Source organism: Macrosteles quadrilineatus, unplaced genomic scaffold, assembly GCF_028750875.1.
Source record: "Macrosteles quadrilineatus isolate MER2022 unplaced genomic scaffold, UCM_ALF_1.0 Scaffold_8__2_contigs__length_117827958, whole genome shotgun sequence".
In the NCBI taxonomy this organism is placed as follows: Eukaryota; Metazoa; Arthropoda; class Insecta; order Hemiptera; family Cicadellidae; genus Macrosteles; species Macrosteles quadrilineatus.
Genome location: NW_026542601.1, coordinates 44,140,027 through 44,162,380, shown reverse-complemented (window position 1 = coordinate 44,162,380; position 22,354 = coordinate 44,140,027). Strand labels below are relative to the sequence as shown.

Below are 22,354 nucleotides of genomic sequence, written 5' to 3'. Positions count from 1 at the left end.
AAAAAATCGTTATATCAAGGAATTCGTTATATCGAGGTTCGTTATATCAAGGTCAGACTGTAATCATAAATTTGGTGCAATGTGCCTCCATCCCAATGTCACAATGACAATGTGTTCGTAGTAATACGCAGAAACTTATCAATTTCGCGCCCCTGTGAATGTCATCACTGTCTCCTGCAATCACAGAAAAATTCTGTTTAACCCTGCAGAAATATCATAGTCCACCGCAGCATAAACCTGAATATTTCCTGCAGTAACAGAAACATTATCATCGTCTCCTGCAACCATGGCTAAATTGTGAACATATGCCAGACATGATCTTTGCCTCCCGTGATCACAGGAACCTTATTGCAATCCTCGAAAATTGCAGTCAAAACGTGAATTTTTCAACTGTGCCATCTTTGAAGACAAGTAAAAGCTCAGTTTGATCACCTTTTTCTGACTTAACTTTTGATCTCTCGAGCTTGTAGGATGGGCTCGGCAAGGCTTGTTAAAATCAGCTGATTTGGCAAAACTTGAACCGGAACTTGAGTCTTGGTATTATAACCATTTCCAATATTTATTGGCAACTTCGAGACCATAACAAATCATTAATCATTCCAGCTTTTGATGTACTTGATGTTTACGTCACCCTATTTCAGTGTGTGGGACTACCAGGCCAACACCAAATTGTGCTACTGGAAGATAGGCTCTGCCAATGTCAAGATCACTTCTGTTAACTTTGTGAATGCTCACGACACTTGCTGCCTTCTAGTCACTGGTTCTGAAGATGGCACTGTGCGGGTGTGGAACAATTACAACGGCACTGGTGAGTTGTCTACATTTGTGGACATTTCTCTTAAAATCGACTTTCTGAAGAAGCTCTACATTAGGAGGAAATATCAGTGTTTTGTCTTGTGTTCTTTATTGTGTACCTGACTGTTAAACCCCGGACTCTGATTTTCTCAAGTAAGCTAGCTGAACTCTTATGTCTTCTCTCTTCACAAACAAATTTTGAAGAGGGGTAGATTTCAACTAGCTTTCCTGAGAAAATTAGAGTCCAGGGGCTAATAGATGATATAAAAGACAAGAAAAAAAACTTAACACCAATATTTTGTTCTTATACAGAACTTCTTCAGAGACTAAGAAATGTGAATTAAAACTGGAGTAGTCTCACCGCATAAAAACAGGTTATTTCCTGTTGAAAATATTCTCTGTTGAGGGCTAGCCTACTAGAATATTACACACTTCAGAGATCCTAACCTCATTTGTCAATAACAACCTCAACCGTCTAACTATAGTGTTTTTTTTTTAGTATGTCACAGAAAACATAATAACGTAGTGGAGCATAGATTGAATTGTAGCTGTTACTGACCCAGACCGACTGTTTCTTTAGCAAGATTAATTCTTTTAAAGCCAGATGATCAAGAACAGCTAAGTCTCCATTTAAACAATCAAATATCTTAATTTTTAATAATTTTAATAGTAAGAGTAGGTGGTACCTAATCTTCCAAAGTAAAGAATAGTGTTTATTTTTTTTTCTGTCTGATACTGTTGTTTGGTTACCTTAATGTTGGCCACTATTTTTACAGTTCAATATTGTGATTTAATTTTGTCATGTTAGCAGCAGGTACCAGGGAGCCACAGTTAGTTACTGCTTGGCAAGCACTGCCTGAGAGTCAGAGCCCCTCAAGATCTACACATTCCTCAGGTTCGTAGAGTTCAACTTGAACTTTCTGAATATCCGTAACTTTTGGCCCTTCCGTCATGGTCGGATATGAGGGATTCTACTGTAATTGAAAAACATTCTATAGTTTAAAAGATACTATTCAAGCTATTTGAGTTAATGGGAGTTTTTTATCAATCATGTTTTAAGTTTCACCAGGTATAATAAATTAATTTTATGAGTACAGAGTGATTGGTAAAGGTTCAATCAGTTAAATTTAGCAAAGTGATGTGCACCACTTTCAAAGTCGGTACTAATACTGGTTCTAGGCAAAAAAAACTTTTCTCGATACTTTGGTATCAATACCATAGATTCCTTATTTTAAAAACTTCTCATTTATTAAAAGTAAGATGCAAACATTGAAATTTTTTATATCTTACTCTTGTTGATTATACATGTTGGTTACATGCAAATAAATAACTTCTTGATTAGCATCGTACGTGTTATTAATTACCTGAAAAATACAGAAATATATTACGTCTAATAACACTTGCAATAATATATTTACACTTATACTGTTGACTTACAAGACGTTTTGCAATAAACTGAATACCTACATGCTTATGCGGAGTGTCTTATATTGTTACTGTTGTAGGCAGTGGAGGCAGTGGGATGGTGATGACGTGGGACCAGGCGTTACAACAACTCATAGTGGCTGACTGGAGGGTCATCAGAGTGTGGGACGCTGACAAGGAACTCAAGGTGTGTGACTTGGCCAGCGGCAGTGACTCTCCCATCACGTGTCTCGACTACGACCACTCTGGTGAGTCAGGGTTGGTTCAGGCCTGAAATAGTTATCGGACCAAATTTCATGTAGGGTTAGCCAAGCTTTTGTTTTCTCGAACGCTAAAAGACCTTTGCAAAGATTTGGATTGAAAGTTGACTATTCCTTGTCCCGTGTTTTGATACAGGTTTTCCTACTATAGTGGGAGTTGATGATGATTTGATCACAGAAGAGGTTCACGATTTTGCTGAGATTACCAAAGACTTTGATTAGATGTTTTGATTTTTCTCTGACCACGGAAGACGTTAATGATTTTACTGTGACTCTGATTTGTCTGAGACTGCAAACGATGTTACAGAACATTTTCATTATTTTACAGTGCTATAGAGGTTTACAATATTATCTACAAAGGATTGTAGTGTTATTATTATTTAAAAAAATCAATACTTTCCAAAGCAACCCCATATTGATCCGAGACTAAAGGACCAAAATTGTTGACCCAACTCAAAGTAGAAATGTCTGCCCCCAGCCCCTATTTAGAGTCATGATGTATGGCCAATTAGGAGAGGTTTATAAATATAATTGGTAGTGATGGACGGGATTGAATTTTTAGTTCGGGGCGGGACAGGACGGGATTTTTATTTCCTTCTCGATTTTCGGGACAGAACAGGACGGGATTTTTTTTGTGCATAAAAAGAAAGTCTTGAGTATTGCAGTTACCAAAAAAGACATACGAAATCAATTTTTACCGTTTGTGGCACTGATCTATAAAAAAACCAAAAAGTGGGTAACAATTTACAGGTACCTATAGAAACTTGTGACTCACGGTCGAAATAACTGGCGGTCACTGTACGACCATCAAAATGACCGCGGTCACGGGGTGATCGTCGTTATGACTCGCGGTCACGGGAGGATCGTCGGTATGACTCGCGGTCACGGCACGATTGTCGGCATGACCCCACGGTCACGGCGCGATCGTCGGTAGTACTCTGCGGTCACGTCATGATCGTTGGTATGACTCCGCGGTCACGGGGTGATCGTCGGTATGACTCGCGGTCACGGCATGATCGTTGGTATGACTCGCGATCATGGCACGATCGTCAGCTTGACTCCGCGGTCACAGCGCGATCGTCAGCATGACTCCGCGGTCACGGCACGATAGTCTGTAGGATTCCACGGTCACGGGGTGATCGTCGGTATGACTCGCGGTCACGGCATGATTGTCAGGATAACTCGCGATCACGGCACGATCGTCAGCATGACTCCGCGGTCACAGCGCGATCGTCGGCATGACTCCGCGGTCACGGCGCGATCGTCGGTAGGACTCCACGGTCACGTTGTGATCGTCGGTATGACTCGCCATCACGGCATGATCGTCAGTATGACTCCGCAATCACGGCGCGATCGTCGGTATGACTCGTTGTCACGGCGCGATCGTTGTTATGACTCGTGGTCACAGCACGATCGTCGTTATGACTCCGTGGTCACGGCGCAATCGTTGAAATGACTTCGTCTCCTGCGTTCGCGGACCTATCGCTCGTAATAGCGCCGTCATCGGCACTGACTCGCGAAGCGGCAAAATCGCCGACGATCAGACCAAATCCCGTCCCGAAAAATTCCCGAATCAAATGTAATCCCGTCCCGATAATCGGGAATATTTTTTTCCCGAAAAATTCCGGAAATTTCGGGACTCGTCCATCCCTAATAATTGGTTGTAAATGAGTTCCAGCTAAAAGAAAAGTGTTTAAAGAAAACAAACAAAAAAGCTGTACACAAAATCCATTAGTCTGTAGGGGGCTGCAAAATTTACAGTTTACGTAGTAAGATTTTATCCATACATATAGACACAGGCTTAAGTCATTGGCGATCCTTATGATCTTCGTACTACCATCAAACTTGATTTCTTACAGTCTATTTGCGTTTGACTCACCATCTGCCAGCTTGCGCCCATTATAACTATAAGTAATATAATCTGGCCAACTTTTAAAAATGTTTTGTTTGTGTGTCTTTGTATAAGTGTTTGTGGACCATCTTCTCACAACCCAGGGATGAAGTGATCTTATAAATCTGATATTCTGTTTGAAAAAGTACATTTTGTTTTGAAACCTTGGTCACAGGTTTGTTAGCACCTTCCAAGGACCACCAATGTTTTAAACTATTGGTGTTTGCAGGTGGTTCACTGTTGGCTGCAGGATACTCTGACGGAGCTGTGCGTCTGTTTGACAGACGTCTGTCTGCGAATGAGGCCAAAGTGATGACTTACAGAGAACACACGCAGAATATCACCTGTGTTAACCTGCGCGGAGATGGCGGCTGTACTTTGCTCACTGGAAGGTAAAGCAAAAACTAATATGTTCGGCTCCATGTTTAGGCGTTTCAATCTGCTCACTCACGTCTATTCATAATTTAAAGGAGAGCTAAGTTGCTGATTGACGAATGTTTAAAACTAGCTTGTCCAGGGGGTAAGATATATACAAAAAACTTAACACTAAATTTTTTTTCGATGTGAAGCACTCTTCAGGGGGAGTATATAGACGACATAATAAGGATTTTTTTGAAAAAGGACAAGAGTTCAGCTAGCTTACCTTAGAAAATAAGATTCCACGGGTTAAAAGATACTCAATAAAAGAACACAAACGAAACATTGATATTTTGTCCTGACTTAGGATTTCAGAGAGGGTTAAAGAGCAATTTGTTTTCCTCTTCAACCTAATCTCTAAAGAAGTCCTACATCAAGAGAAAATATCAAATCAAATCAAATCAAAACATCTTTATTTTCCTTACATGTACATGGGTACAAAAATAATGTCAAGTATAAAGTACTAAACTAGCTTAAAGATATAAATACATTTTAAGTATGAATAGGTATTTATTCAATGAGTTCCTCCATTGTATAAGGCGCCTTTTCTATTAAATGTTTTTTTAATTTAGATTTAAATAATTTATAATTTGATTCCTCCTTTATAGAGGCAGGCAATTTCCTTAGAATTAGTGATCCAGCAAAAGTTGGTTTTTTTTTGAGAATTCCAGCTTATAGGTTGAAGTTACAATATCCTTTTTATGTCTTGTATTGTAACTATGTGGCACAACTGGCTCATATTTTAGGCCGTCTCTTTTAGCTATACATGCTATTTCAAAAGTATACGCTGCAAAAACTGTTAAAATATTTAGATTTTTAAAGTGAGATTTAACTGATTCATCTTTTTTAAGGTGTAACATAGTTCTAATGGCTTTTTCTTGCATGATTAGAATTTTATTTAAATTTTTAATCGTAGTTGCCCCATATAGTCCAATGCCATAGTTTATGTGAGAATGAATATGGGCAAAATATATTTTTTTAAGTGCATCTAAATTGCACAAATAAGACATTCTTTTCAATGCGTACACTCCAGAATTAAGCTTTTTTAATAATTTTTCAACGTGTTTATTCCAACTTAGATGTTCATCTACATAGAGACCTAAAAGTTTGGCTTCAGAAAGTTGTTCTATTGATTCTGAATCAATGATCAAATTGGGTTCAAGTTTCTGTTTACTTTGTTTAGTTGAAAAGGACATAAAGTTTGTTTTTGTTGTATTAAGATTCAAATTATTATTTTTTAGAAATTGTTGTATATTATACAATTCTACAAAGGCCGAAATTTCCAACTCCTCTTTACTTTTCCCCGCCACTGTTAAATTTGAATCATCTGCATATAAACAAATCTTACTCTTTTGAGGATTAACAATACTTTTAGGCAATTCTTTTATATAACATAAAAACAAAATTGGTCCCAAAATTGAACCCTGTGGCACCCCCCACTTAATTCTACGTTTATGAGAGTTAAATGTAGTTTAATAATTGTTTTTGTTTGATTTTATTTCAACAAATTGCATCCGACCATCCAAATAAGATTGAAACCATTTTAAGGGGACTCCCATTATTCCAAGACTTTCCAGTTTCTCTAGCAAAATTGAATGACAAACACTATCAAATGCTTTAGAGAGATCCATGTATATCCCTAGAACATTTTCACCGTTTTCAATTGATTCTACGATGGACTCAATGAAGTCAGTAGCTGCTGTTATTACTGATCTTCCATTTCTGAAACCATGTTGAGAATTATCAAATAACTTATTTGATTCAAGGTAATCTACCAATCTAATGTACATTGCTTTCTCGTATACCTTTGATACAGCAGGGAGCAATGAAACAGGTCTATAGTTAGATATTTCAGTAACTTCGTTTTTTTTATGTAAAGGAATTACCTTTGCAATTTTTAGTTGATGCGGAAATAAGCCAGACACAAAAGAGGAATTCACCAAATGTACAAGTGGCTTTACTAAAAGGTTCCCTACATATTTTAATAATTTAGTTGGTATATCATCATAACCACTAGACATTTTATTCTTAAGTGAACCAACAATTCTTTCCATTTCCTTATCATCTACAGGAGTGCACTTAAATATCCTACTTTCAAAAAGCCCTTTTGTTTTATTTACATCGCTAACTTGATTAGTTGTTCCTCAATTTTTATCTAAAGGTTGCCTAACACTAAAGCTATCTACAACATCTATAAAGTAATTATTAAACATGTTTGCAACATAAGTAGGATTTTCAATTAGTTCATCATTCAGTCGAAGACTAATATTCTCTGAGTAAGTGTTTTTTTTGTTTGAAACTTCATTATTAATTATTCTCCATGTGGTTTTGTTAATGTTACTTGAATTATGAATTTGGAAATCAAAAAACTTCTTTTTACTCCCAGTAATTTTTTTATTTAATTTTTTTTTCTTTTATTTAGTTTAGAGAAAGTACATTTATTTTGTACTTTTCTAGCTATTCTACTCATTTTTATAATTTCCTGTTTTTCTTGTTTAATTTCTGGATTTATCCAGGATTTCTTTGTGTTGTAAATTTTGACAAGTTTATTTTCAAAACATAAATTGAAATAGTAAATTAACGTTTTGTGAAAAATATTGTACTTTTCTGTTACCGGTGCTAAATAAACATCATTCCAGTTTTCCTTTTCCAGCATTTGATAAAATTGGAGCTTATTTTCTTCTGAGAATTGTCGGGATTTTTAAAAAATGTAATTGTTTTTTATACATTTATCTAAAATATTTATTTCTAAGATTTGTCCATCGTGATCTGAAAGCTCAGTTATGACTCCTGTGGTCTTTAATTCATGGGTTGGAATGTTTGTTAGAATGTTATCAATAGCCGTTACTGAGTTAGCTGTGACCCTTGTTGGAAAATTTACTAAAAATTTCAAACCGTGAGATTTTAACAAATTATCAAAATCCTTGCTTTGTTTGCTGTTTACTAAAACATTTATATTAAAATCTCCTACTATTACCACCTTTTTGTTTTTTGATAACACATAGTCACATAGAATACCTAATCGACTTAAAAATTCATTAACACTACTTGCAGGTGATCTATATATACCAACCAAAAGAATTTCATCCCCTACAAAAAAATATTTTGAACAACAGAACTCAAACACTTTTTCTTCCCTTAACACTTCAATATTAGCATAGTTCACCTGCTTCCACTTTAAACCAAGCTTAGATAATATCAAAACACCTCCACTTTTAAATTTTTCCCGAGTGTAATCTGAATTTATCATAAAACCGTTTAAATTAAATCTGCTCAGCTCATCAGATTTCATGTTATGCTCTGATAAGACTAAAATGTCAGGTTTAATCTCATCTAGAACTATCTCTAACCCCTCTACTCTTGATACCAAATTCTGAATGTTTTGGTGAAAAATTGTAATTTTTTTATTTTTTACCATGACCGAATTATGCTTATTGTTCCCACCTAAAAGAACATCTCTACGCCTTAAGTTCCCCGAGAAGCCCCCCCCAAACCTAAGTTTAAAGCCAAAGCAGGTGTTCTCTGCTCCTTAAGACTACTTGTACACTGGCTTTCTATAAAATTTACAATTTGATTATTTTGCTTATCCCCCCCCCTCACTCACAACCCCGTTACTCTGCTTTTCACCCCCCTCACTCACAACCCCGTTACTCTGATTTTCACCCCCCTCACTCACAACCCCGTTACTCTGCTTTTCACCCCCCTCACTCACACCGATTTCTTTTCCACTTCCATGAACACCAATGCTAAGGAGCTCTGTGTTGTCAGGCAGAAGTAGAGGCCGAGACATAGGAGTCACCGCATTCACTGAACTTGTTTGACTGGCAGGCAGGATCTGCGATGTGGTTTGCAAGTGTTGGTGGGCAATCAGATGGCGCAGACATTTATTAAAATGATGATGTGGTATACCGTTCCAAAGTAATCTTTTCGCCTTCTGCTTGTAGCTTATTATTTCAATTATTGCTCCTGTTTTTTCCTGGAATTTGATTGGGTTATTTATAAAGTGGCTGGGAGCAATATAGTCTCGTACACAGCCCATAGCTGAACACACAAGTCTTTTAAAACCTTTCAGCTTAAAATCCTGGGATAACTCGGTAAAGGCTATGTCATAGTCCAGTGTTGTAGGCTTTGTATAATATTCTGGTTTTGTTATGAGGCTATAAATACTTGCACCCCTAGTACTCTTTTGGTAGGCTAGATGGCTGTTTATGCAGTTTTTGCGGTTTGGTCTCCCAAACTGTTCTCGAAAAACCACCGCCACCCCAGCTGTCATGTTTCGTGGGCTTTCAAGATCCGCTGATATTGAGTGTGCAAACGCAACATCTTCCCTGCCTTGATACTTTTGAAATGCGTCCTTCATATTCATGTCCACTACCTTAATTGTCTCTTCTTCCACACAACTATCCGCCACTTCCATTTCAGTTGTATCCTCAACAAAGTCACAGGTCGAATTCTTATGTTTTGACCATCGAGACAAAGCATTAAAGATGAGACTGGCTAGTTTGCTTTTACCCAGGTCGTTTAAATGGAGACCATGCTGTGTGTAATGACTTCTTCTTAAACTATTTAAATTAATCAGATGTACATTGCTTATTCTGCGACTTAATTCAGTTATGTAATTATTAACCACTTGCAGCTCTTCTTTGACAACCTTATACAATAATTCATCATGTCTTTGTGGTATGGTGCAAAGAAAAACAGGCCTTTTTTTACTGAGTAAAGCAATTTTTCTCTCCAAGTTCAGATAAATATCTCTAAAATTATTTCTCAGACAGTCATTAGTTCCACCTAATATAACTACTGGGCTAGAGTCATCAATTATTTCAGTTGAGTCCACAACCTGTGTGAGTGTCGTATTTGCTCTCACATATCCAAAGACCTTCAACTTATTTCTACTGAGCTCAGCCAGCTTGGTTGATACGGTTTTTCCTTGGCTATCAGAACAGAATAAAACCTCCATCTCCGAAACCCAACTACTTTTCTTTGTACTGTAAAAACTCTTCATTTTCCTTGTCCTATTACTTTTCTCGTGTATGTTAGATTGTTTGCTGTTATGCTCCGATGCTCCCGAGGCTTCCGAGATGCTCTCTTTTTGACTTTCCTGAATGGCTTCTAATGGCAAAAACTTGTTTGCTGTTGAAATATCTACTCGTTTCCTAGTTTTTAGCTGAGATGCAGTAGTCTTCAAGCTTTCATTGTTCTGTTTGTGAGAAACAATTTGCCATCCATTTTCCTTAAAGTGAGAGTCAAGTACAGAGGAGTTGTCATTTTTGCATGTTTCTGCATTCTCTGGTGTTCTATTCTTCTTAACTGAATTAGTGTCCATAGAACAATGTACATCTCGTTGACTGTTATTATCTGAGACTTGAACAGCAGCTGATTTAAGGGTAGAGTTGTGTTTCTGTAAAAGCAATTGCTTCAAAAGGTTTGTGCTCAAGTAAATATAGTTACTGTTGTAGATTAGGTAGGCTATAGTTGCACGTTTACAAATAATATCATGATCATCAATTGTGTACTGCTGGAAATTAATTTCTATACTATGGATCTGTTGCGTAAGTATTGATTTTATGATCCAATCAACAAAAAACAACATAAATATCCCACAGTCAACCGAGTTATTTCCTTGCTGAGGGCATTTTACAATGTTTAATGCAGGTTCATTACATGTGACACCTTCTTGGGACTGGATGTATTTAGAAATTCTTGATACAATTGGCCTGGCCGAATTCAGATTGTAATCACTGATAGAGTCAAAATAGTACCACGAGTTCTTAGGTTTTGAAAATACCCCCGCCGCAGCAAACCTGCAGACTAAGCGAATTTCCATTTGACTGATTGTATTTACACTGAAATGTCTAAAAAATATAACATTTATTCTTGATTTAAATAGAATTAGTTTAACAAGTACTTAGGTTTGCTGCATCAGGGAGGGTAAAACTGTTTTTTTTTTTTGTAAAATGTGAATAGTTAGTAAGAAATAAAAACATTTTCCAAATTTGATCAAAATATGTTCACAAACAAGCAAAATACAACAGTTTACTTATTCTCCATAAGAATAACATGGGAATTTTAAATTTACAATTTTTTTGAATTTTCTCCGTAACCATTAGGCGCATAATAACGCTTCAATATACTAAATTATTTGTTTTTTTAAGCTCTACAAAATGGTTTGGAAAGAAATTGCTAAATTTTATGTTTTTTGGGTCAAAAATGGGAAAAACCTATTTTTACCCCATAAAACCCCCCGTAAACCCCCGTTCCCATGGTCCGATCATGCTGGATCGCGAACTCGTTCGAATAAACGTAGGTTTACACGTTTGTACCAAATTTCATCTAAATCGGATCATTTTTGCTCGAGTTATCGTGCTGACGGACACATATATATATATATATATATATAAATATATAAATATATATATATATATATATATATGAATTTGAACGGATGGTGTTTTTGGCCTCTAGGGACCTCAAAACGAAAAAAAAATCGGTCCTGCGTCCAGGTATTACCATGAGTACTACGGTAATAGCTTATTCCCTATATGGGAAATTCGCTAAAAATAGCAAACTCCAATGAGATCCATTACTGTTATTTGCTAACGCATCATTGACTGGAATTATTAAAAAAGATTTTTTATGCAGTTCTAGAGGCTGGACAACATGTTCAAAATCATCCAGACATTTAATAGCTTGGCTGATAACTGGATTTAATAAATATGTATCACTGCTACTTATACCCCCAATGATCTCGAAATATCTTTGTATAGTCATAGTGTCATCTGTTAACCACTCTTTTTTCATCAGATCAAGACTCAATGATTCATTTTTGTTAGGTTGATTCTCATTTGTACTACATACTATTTTTTTATCAGTAATAATTGATTCTGGGATACTAACTATACTGCTACTCATGGACTCGGTAATTGTAGAATCTGTTAAACTCCCTCCATGAATCAAAGACTCAGATGAGTCAGATGTAAGACTTGTGTTGTTTTCATTACAATCAAGGCTTGTCTTAGAAATTTCATTTACAACCAATGAGTTAATATCTCGAAATTGTTCTTCATTGATGCTATTCAATGAATAATCTTTTATAGAAAAATTGAAATCCTCAATTTTCAAAGACAATTTATTATCCAAAATTAGTGATGTGGGCCGGGTAAATACCCAGTGGGTAGGTAAATATAAATTGGGTATTTACCCGGGTATTTACCCCAGGCCCGGGTAAATACCCAAAAACTGGGTACTTATAATTTGTATTAAAGTTAGAAAAGATTGAGATGTTTTTTTGCAATTATTACCCTGTAAGGATAGTAAAATGATAATAAAATGTGTTAAACAACATTTCATATGGACACTACTAGCATTTTACTTATGGGTATTATCGCCATAAATACCCAGGTCTCAGCATAAAGCATAATCGGCATAAATACCCTGGTCGCATGGTTGCACTGGCCCTGACTACTTATGATTTTTTAATTTCTATGATAGAGAGATGAATTTATTTTATTGAAAGCGAAGAAAAATAATTTGTAAAGTAATAATTATTATTTAGAAAGACAGGAAAATTTAACCTAGTAGTGGCCTATGTGTTAACAACTTTTAAGAAGAAAATAATTAAAAATCAATCAGTAGTATGGCAGGATTTAATCATATTTTTGTTCCAGATCTTTTGTTAGTATCAATGGTATCAAAATAAAAAAACTAATTTCATAAACTTGTGATACAAAACATTTAAATCTGTAGCACAATAAATCTTTCAGAATTATATTAAGTTAGGCCAAAAAACAGGAGATACATTTTTTTAGTAGGTTTATCCAAATATATTATTGTTTCCAACCAAGTGGTAACACAGAAAAGTTTAATTATAATTACTTTTAGTATTCTGCCTATGTCAATCAGGCCTTAGGAATTTGGAGTATTCTAAAATGTTATAGGCCTACGCAATAATGTATTGTTAATAAAACTATTCATGGCAAGTTCAACTGTTTTTATTGCATCATAAATAGGTACCCAACAATTCCTGGATATGTATAAATTAAAATAATTTTGTTTAAATGTTATTTAATTGGTTATAAATTTATAAAATGATAACAATTGAAATAGTCACAGCCTTTTTTAATATACTATCTTTTAGCAAGTTAAAAAAATGTTACTCGATTTAAGACACAAAACTAAATGCTTATTTAGAAACTTTAAATGTAATATTTTAAAAAAAGTGATGAATCATTAAATAAAAGGTACTAGCAAAGCTTAAAGTTACTGTAAAAGGTGTTATAGACAATCCTAATTTATCATGTAATAATAACAATAACATATTTAGGGGTAAATATAAATGAATTTCAATCGATTTCATAAATACCCAAAATACCCGGGTATTTATGGATTTTGGGTATTTACCCGGGTAAATACCCAGGGTATTTACCCCGAGTTTTAAATACCCGGGTATTTTACATCACTATCCAAAATATATTTTGTTAATTCCTTCTTTGACCTAAAAAGTTTTCCTCTTGGCGATCGAATATATACATCTATTTTGCCTTTACTTAAACCCTTTTTCCTCATCACTTCTTCTCGCTGCCACCCTTTTGGCATTTTACTATGGTCATCCTCCAAAACCATTTTTATTTATGCTGGCATAAATTATCAGTTTCTATGCATAAGTGATGAAATTAAATAATAAATAATCATTGGCAAAAAATTGTTTTCCCACAAATACAAAACAGCTTACTATATAATTTCAATGGAGCTTTAACAAAAATATTGTCTATAGTCTTTGTTAAGCTATTATTTTTATATTGTCTAGACTATTAAAAAAAAAAATTTTAACATTTATTTTATTAATTTGTATTGCTATAATTATTAAAATTTATAACAATACGGTAATAGCTTAAATTTCCTATATGGGAAATTCACTAAAACAGCAGATAATAAAGTAAATGAATGAAATTGTTAAAATTGTTCAGCAGATTAGGAAAATATTATTCACTCAATGAGCTAAGATTAAAGGTAGTTTCCTGAGAATAAACAATGCAGCTGATAAGAGCCTTCAGCCTTGCCGATTCTGCTGAGACATGAAACCAACCCAAGCAGGTTTTCTTAGTTCAACAGGTTTCACTGAGTGCTTTGAGTTTCGTAGTAGTTATTTCTTCTGTAACAAAATAATAGTTCATAAATTAAGCTCACTGTTCTTGAAGAAAATAATTTTACACTGAAATTAGTGTTATGAAAAAAGTGCTTTGGCTAATAAGTGAATAAATATAGGTACCAATTTACAAGTTTTATCTGTTTGATATTGTCACTGTGAACTGGGGTTATAGGCCTAGCAAGTGAGTTCGGAAAAATAGTTTTAAGTATTTTAGTATTTCCTGGGATTTTCTTGTAGAGTTTACTACTTACACACGTCCTTATACGGTTTAACTTCAGGTATGTAACACTTTTAAAATTAAAAAATTACTCATTAATGAAAAAGATTGAATTTAATGCACTGAGTCTATTGCTATTGCTGACAACTAAAATAGTCAAATCAATATCAGTCTTTTGTGTTATTTTATTGAATATCTTTTAGCCTCTGGACTCTTAATTTTCTCAGATAAGCTTGGTGAAACTCTATTCTCCTGTAAAAAATCCTTACTAGTTACTTGCTAATTTGTTTCTTTGAAATGATAACATAAAACTTTATCCATACGCCCATTGACTCAAAACGCCAACTTTATCCGATAAAAAGCTAAATAAGGGAAGTTACTAGTTACTCATGTTTTGTGACTAAAGCGAGTCTGTGACTGAAAAGATCAGTAATCACTAAATATGTACGTTATTATTTTTGTTGTATTTATAACTAGAAATAACAAATTATTTTTTCAGTGGTGGGGGAGACTTCAGAGTGATAGACACTCGGAAGCATTCAACAGTGGTCACCAACCAGCTGGTCCAGGGGATGACCGCTATGGCACCACACAGGATGGCGGACATATTCGCATGGTGAGAGGTGGACCCAGCTTTGCTTGGTGAAGGTCATTTACCTAAATAGTAGATAGGCAACTCAGAAAGTAGCTTGCCTCCTTTTCCTGGTTGGATGATGAACATCTACAATAATATGATCTAGTTGAATAAAGTAAAGTCTTCAGCCAATAAAAAAAATGTATGTTCCCATCGATAGTTGTAAGTTTAAGCTAAAGATGGGCGTTATTTGACGCTATATAAATAATACTATTACTAATGTATCACCTATTACCCTGGTGATAGATTACTGAAAATACCCTATTTTTTAGTAACGTTGTCTGAACTGTTTAAACAAACAAATGAAATAACTATCTCGCTGATCGCGTCTCCCTAACAGTACCTTGTTGATAAGATTATTTTTGTCATGTCGTCTGAGCTGTTAGAACAAACAAGAAAAATAACAATGATCGTCTACCTAGAAACAGAAAGCGTCATGAAATTATATATTCCTGTAAGAACGAGCAAGTGAAATATTGCTGATCTTGATTTCCTATTAGAGGTGATCCAAAAGTAACAGGTGAAAAAATATTGGTATTATTTCACCTATTACAAATAAACTAAGGATCTTTCCTGATTATAATTGCAAGGAAAGGCTCTAGGTCAGGATTTTGAATTGCAGAATAAGGAGGATAGCAGCTAGCTTACATTTTTACCATTTTATTGGTAAGCTAGCTGCTATCCTCCCTACTCTACAATTTATAATTGCAAAGTAATAGTATTTCCTGTCTCTAACACAGTATACGTTTGGTTGTATGTTGCTCTTTGGGAGGTTTAAGAGTCAAACTGCTACAAAAATGTAATAACACTTTCAGTAATAGTAAAAAATCACTTTACCTAAATGATGTAGATTAATGATTCTTCCTCATTTAGTGTTAATTTTACGGTGTAAACTTTTTCTAATGTAAAACCATACTTAGAATTGAATATCTTTGGGCCCTTCAGTTGGTCTTCTACCTTGGGGAAAACTTAATCTCTTCTTTCCTGAAAGTGTGTCTTGTCCAACAATCTGTCAATCCAATCTATAACAAAATCACCATCACATTGATGTGTACTAACACACATTTTTGTACAGCAGTGGCGCAGTACACCAGTACATCGGTGTGTACAGCATGTCCGGTGTGGCACTCAACACCATCAAGTACCACGAGTGGTTCATGGCATCTCACTTTGTCCCCGTCACGTCTCTGGCGTTCCATCCGCTGAGGAGTCACATGGCCGCCGGCTCACTGGACACTAGCATCACCGTGTACTCGGTAAGTCCAAGACAACCTATCCTTGTGTACATTACAATTTGCTGCCACTTTAACAACAACAATGTACGTAACAAAAGTTGGAGAAATTCAAATTTTAGACTGTAGCGCAGTCTGTGAGTGGCTCATTTAAAGATTGGTTTTGCTTTTCACTTTATATATGTATGTCCCATTTTAAATATGATAAGGAATTTTTATTTTGGCTGTTCGATTTTGACATAGGATCAATATATAGAGCTTTTAAATGGTATGGATTGGCGGGCCCTAAGCAATTATTTAAAAGATGCTTGATCAAAAAGATAGAAATTAATTCATGAATAAAAAAAATCATATTTCAAAAAAAATTATTATTTATTTAATTGTTTAGTAAAGTTATTGTTTAAAAAAGTGTTTAATTGTTATATTCTTTTTCATAAAATATCTCTAGATTTTATGGAAAAAATTATTGTTTTGTTTGAAAAAAGTAAAGTTTATTTTATAATTGTTATTAAAATATATGTTTTTTTTAATATCTCCATTGTAGGAAAATGTATATGTTTTGGTTTTTTTATTTGTTTTACCACTATAGTTTACTTTAATTAATTTAACTATTACAGTTTGGAATTTATTTTAAGTGCTGGCCAGGTATGTGAAATAAACCTCTAAATATGGTGTGTATTCTAATCTTATCTTAGTTTAAACAATAATAATTACGAGGACAGAGGTTTTAAAGTACAAGGTTTAATGGTACATAAATGGTTAAAATAAGGTTAAAAAAATTGTTCAGGGGTGGGGATTTGTGCTGGCTGAATCAAAAGATTTCGTTGATGCCTAATTTAAATTTTCAATAAGTATGGTAAGTTATAAATTTAATAATCTTTTCAAAACAATAAATGGGAAGGATTTTGATTTTGGTGAATGGAGGTAAGTTGGGTCCAAATGGATGCTTGAGGAGTCTTAGTCTGAGTTAATAAATTAATAAATGGAATGTTCTCACCAATCTTCTATAATAATAATTTTCTTCTTAGTAATGTAGGCTTAAATTCTTCTTTCTTCAGTAAATTTGGAAATTTTGACAATACTTTCTTTTATAATTTCACAATTATTTTCACAATTAAGTTAATAGATTCTGTGTGTTCTTCTTGGATACTTAAACTGCACTGTTACTATTCATTGTTGTAAATCATTTCAAGTTATGGGGCTCACATAAATAAAAACATGGTTGAAATTTACTTGTAATCTTGACCCCAGATGCACTGTATTTTAAGTGGAGGAATTGTTGTTTTGAATAATAATAATTTTGGATAAACCAATGAATAAATATTGATTATAAATTATATATATGTTGAGACAATATGGTTTTAATAATTACCAATGAACATGAAAAATTATTGAAAATATAACAAGATTGAATTTGGAATTTAAATAAGGACTATATTTATAAACATTGAATTTTGAGTCATTACATATGCCAGGCGGAACAGACGGTCTTAATGATCATTGTTGTATGTAGTGCAAAGGTAGTGCTAAGAATGTCAATTTTACCCACTATTTTTTAAAATAAAAGCACTTTTTCATTGATTCAATATTGGTCTCGTAAATATTTTATTTGATCTTATAGTATATTACGTTACTAGTCCTGAAAATAGGTGTTTACTGGACGAGTGTGGTCGTTCCCGTGCGAGACAAAGTCGAGTGCAGGATTCTAAGCTAACTTAACAATAAAAAAATCCTTATAGATACCCACCGACTAAATGAGAAACGATCAATACTCAAAAACCTCTAAGAGAGGTTGTTATGATTTTGTTTATAAATACTCATTGCCAAATATATTCAGCTGGTTGGTGTCCGGTAAAAACTCATTACAGCTGTTTTCTGGACTAAATCCTTGCTTGGGAAGTTTGTTAAAACATTGTAATGTGGTGTAAAAGATTGTACATATTTTCTCTATTTACGTGTGTCATTGTGTTCAAATACTTGTGTTATTCATTATGATTCCTGTAAAATACAACACTCAGGCGCGTTTTTTAATACAACATAAATATGTTAACTACTATTGTTTAAGACTTTTGTATTTTAATACCCTTTCTTGTTCAATATTATTTTATTTTGCTGATTAGCCGCGATTTTACCTGGAAAGCCTTTATCCTGATTAATCTTAAGTTGGGTGTATAACTAATTAGTAATTAATCAATGTATAATTTAGTGTAAAAGAGTAGTGTCCAAAGAAAAGCAATCAAATTTTTGTTTGCCAGGTGGAACCCAAGAGATGACACTCGCTTTCGCTCATTCACTAGCAGAGTTTCGTTTGCTCACGTCTGCTAGTGTCCGCTTGACACATGACTCCAGTTCGCTTGCGTTTTGCGAAGGATGACTAACTGAGGCAACTTTACACAGACTGCGATATTACAAAGATGTCTCTACTTTTCCTGATCCTTAGGTAATTTCCAACACCGAACTTATTTTAACAGCCTTTGTTAATTTATTTTAAAATGCATTGACAATGTTTTAAAGCTAAAAACCTATAGCTTAAGTATCAAATTATGATTGTTGTCAAGTATTGTATCATTAAGGCATTAAAAATAACAGAAATAGGTGAGCAAAATTGTAAATTTCGTATTAAGGTTGAAATGTGAAATCTTTGTGTTTAGTTGCCATATGCTGCTAACATCAGGGCGGTCAGTTTAGTAATTCAAGAGAGGTTATTTCATTGTTGCCCAAGCAAAGGTTTTGGGTTTGTTTCTAACTTATTTTAGCTTTCTACTACCTGTCTTTCCATCTTAACGTAGTCAAGATGTAAAATTTTATATAAATTTAAGTTCAGTAGCAAGTTTTGCCAAGACTGTCTTGTTTTCTGTTGAAATGTTAAATGTATTTTTTGACGACTATTGTTGACAATTTTACATTTTATATGCCTCATTGGTAACTATTTTAATAACAGTTTATTTATTACATTTAGTAGTATTTAAGGAAAGTGAGCTTTTATTAAAGTTAGTTAAGATTTTTTAACAACAGTTTATTTAGGATGTAAGAAAGTGAACTTTTATTTGTTAGTTGAGAACTATAATTTTTTTATGTAGAATCAGGAATATAGTTTTAAAATCAATATAATTGATCATAATCATTTAGGTAAGAGAGAACCAATTTCAACATTTTTATAGTAGTTTTTTAAAAGACCGTCCTGATGAATCCATAGGTTTTTTTATGTCTTCTAGATTGTTTGTATCTTAACGTTACTGATACATAGTCTGTGTATCCATTGTGCTTGGTGAGCGAGTGAGCGTGTGTAACTTATTGATAATCAAGATTATTTTGTTAACTATCAAATATAAGTAATTAATTAAGAGTTAGTTATATCTAGAAGTAATTAGTAAAGGCGTAGATACATTGTTTAGTCATTAGTTTGGATAAGAAAAGTGGATTATTTAAGTTTCATACATACCTTATAGAAAATAGTGATGTGGAATATAATATTTACTGAAACATAACATCCTAAAATTGTAGCAAAAAAAACTAGTTGTTTACCTGTCTTTTCATTAGGGAAATATTGCAGCTCATGTTAATGTTAACAAAACATTAGTTTATTCCAATATGAAAAAGAAAATTGATCTTAAGATGTTATCCTAAAGGTAAATAATCTGAACTGCGGAAATCACTGTTCAATAATAGGGTGTAAATAGGGGAATATGATGTGCGGAAAAGCGTGTGATTGGTGAGATGCCTTGTGTTGCTTTTTTATTGACTAGGACAGCTGTTTCATAAGCCAGAACTAGAGGTGTGCTTGTGGCTAGATTTCTAAGCTGAGCCGAGTCTAGCTAACAAGCTCAAAAGCCGAGTCAGAAAATTGAGTTTGTGCCAATCTTTTATGATTGCAATATCATCGCGATTGCAGAAAGTGTCTACCAAGACAACACGATTTAAAAATTCACTCTTTTGCCAAGATCGCGGATGGTAACGATAAAATTTCCATTTTAATGGGAGGCAATGATTATGTCTTCACAACCGCAGGAGACGCTCAAGATTTTGATATGAAATGAAAAATCATTTATTTACACAGGCAAAGATAGGGCCACATGGCCCTTTTTTTGACCTTGTCATTGTAAAGCAAATCTGTTCCATTTATAGTTAGTGGATTCGTCGTCAGAAAGTCAATAGAGTTCCGTAAACGTGGATGACAAATTATTTTTTTGAAGATTTTGCCGTGATCGGGGAAGGCAATAATGTTTCTGTGATTTTCTGCGATCACGGGAGACTCTGATGATGTCCTCACGATCACGGGAAATTATCACGTTATTACTGCGATAACATTTTATGGCATTATTTTATTTATTATATGGTCTTATAGTATTGCATCAAATTCATAATATAAAACAGCTCGGCTCCAAAGAGGCCTGATGCTCAAGCTTTTTTTCCAAAAGCTCGACTTGAGCTCAGCTTGATAAAAAATCTGAGGCTTGTACACCTCTAGCACTATTATCAAAGTCCAATGATCAAAGACAATTCATTACTAGTTACTAAACTAACAAATAACAAATAGCAACTCAGCAAGAACAACACAAAGCCAGTTGATTGATATACACTCTTGAAATGCAAATTATATACAATTTTCAGTTGTACACATTTGTCATCTTATTGAGATAACAAAGTACGAGGGTAGTTTTTAAAGTAAGAACTGTTTGTGTGTATAGCTTATTAGCTAGTTCTTGTTAATTCCTGAGATGCCAGGTCGCTCACTCTCATCATTTGTGAACAGAACGTGTAGACACACAACAAAGTATACATGTCAGCCACAGAATTGCAAAATTTACTGGTATCGTTTAGCACTAATGATGCCAGTAAAGGCAAGGAGCCTCATTGCGGCAAACACGAACCTAGAAGCATTACACACAAACAGCCCTTACTTAAAAAACAACCTTTGTAAACCAATACCATTACCAAATCCTTGATTGTAGCCCATCTTTGAATAACCGCGTCAATTACATTTTTACATACATATATTTACACTATTTACATTGAAGTATACATCGGAATACACAGTTTATTAAACACAATATGGATTTATTAAATGGATATGAGCCCCTGGAAATGAGTCTGCTAAGAGTCTGATTAAGAACATTTCAGCTAAGCCTGAAGGGCATGGTTCTCCTGTATGGATTTTATTAAATGATTTTCATTAAATTACTATACTATTTTGGAACCACATTTGTTTGGCTGACATAGTAATGACTAATTACTTGTTAGATTAATAGAGCTAACCTGGTTTGATTCCAAGTCCAGTCATTTCTGAACCCAGACATCATTTTGTCAGTAGGCTATTTACAAACTATGCTATTTAACAGTAGATGGATGTTATGTGATAGCAAACAGTAGTTTTGGACCTTCCATTATCAAAATTGTATTAATGTAATGGCGATAAAGACACACACAAAAATATTTGGTATTCTGGTATTTTTATTTGCAAATTTTTCCTGAATAAAATAAATAGAACTCAATACAAGATTTTTTGAAATAGTTAAACTCTGATTAAATATAAAACATCGCATATTTCCAAGACTGGTAGCATTTATCATAGTTTTAAATCTGAATATTTCAAACTCAAATATTTTTTATTTTAGTCAAGAAAAATAATTGATGCTGCAATGAATCCAATAACGAATGACAGGAGAATCTACAAACAACTTCTAAATATGTTTTTAGATATTTCCATTTCCATACAGCTAGATAGAAAGTCAGTCCTGATAAAATATCTGTTGAAAGGTGAGTTTAACTGGCTATACACAGAGTAGACTTCCCACGTAATGTTAAAATTTAAAGCCAAGAAAATAGATTATGTTAAGAACCATCTCACCAGAGGTATTGGGTTAAATATTACAGTAATTAAAATCAATGCAGTATCATGGTTTAACTTACTACAGGTACAGGATAAATAAGTGTTCCCAAGTTTTGAGCCTTTATTTAACATTGCGGAAAAAAAGGTAAAGAATACTTTTAATTACTTCTTACAAATGCAATGACATAAAAATATCTATCTAAAGCTAAAGAAACAAATACAATCTATGTACATATAGACAATTTACAAAATGTACATAGAGCACTGAATATCGCACTAGTTTAGTTGTAAGGTACTGTATTTTTAAAAGAGGGAATACTGTATATAAAACATGTATAGATTTATTTCGCTTACAATGCTACTTTTTAAGATCTCTAATGTGTCATAGGCAGGATTTTCTGCAGTGATTAATTTGTTGAAAGTCTAAATAAAAAGCAATCATTGAATGTTACCCAAATACATTTTTGTTTGTTTAACTAGTCTTATTATTCACCCAACTGCTTTA

The 22,354-nt window shown here is 34.0% G+C and overlaps 1 protein-coding gene across 3 annotated transcripts in view; it reads left to right on the top strand.

Annotated features, from left to right (window-relative positions):
- Positions 1-22,325, top strand: part of LOC129001882 (regulatory-associated protein of mTOR-like) — a 62,748-nt gene extending 40,423 nt beyond the window's left edge. For all 3 annotated transcript variants that reach the window (XM_054429340.1, XM_054429341.1, XM_054429338.1), the window contains 7 exons: positions 642-808; positions 1,604-1,690; positions 2,301-2,468; positions 4,601-4,763; positions 14,653-14,769; positions 15,863-16,043; positions 18,275-22,325. In XM_054429340.1, the coding sequence (XP_054285315.1) occupies positions 642-808; positions 1,604-1,690; positions 2,301-2,468; positions 4,601-4,763; positions 14,653-14,769; positions 15,863-16,043; positions 18,275-18,292 (901 nt within the window). In that variant the 3' untranslated portion in view covers positions 18,293-22,325. The remainder of the gene's footprint in view (positions 1-641; positions 809-1,603; positions 1,691-2,300; positions 2,469-4,600; positions 4,764-14,652; positions 14,770-15,862; positions 16,044-18,274) is intronic.
- Positions 22,326-22,354: the final 29 nt, after the last annotated feature.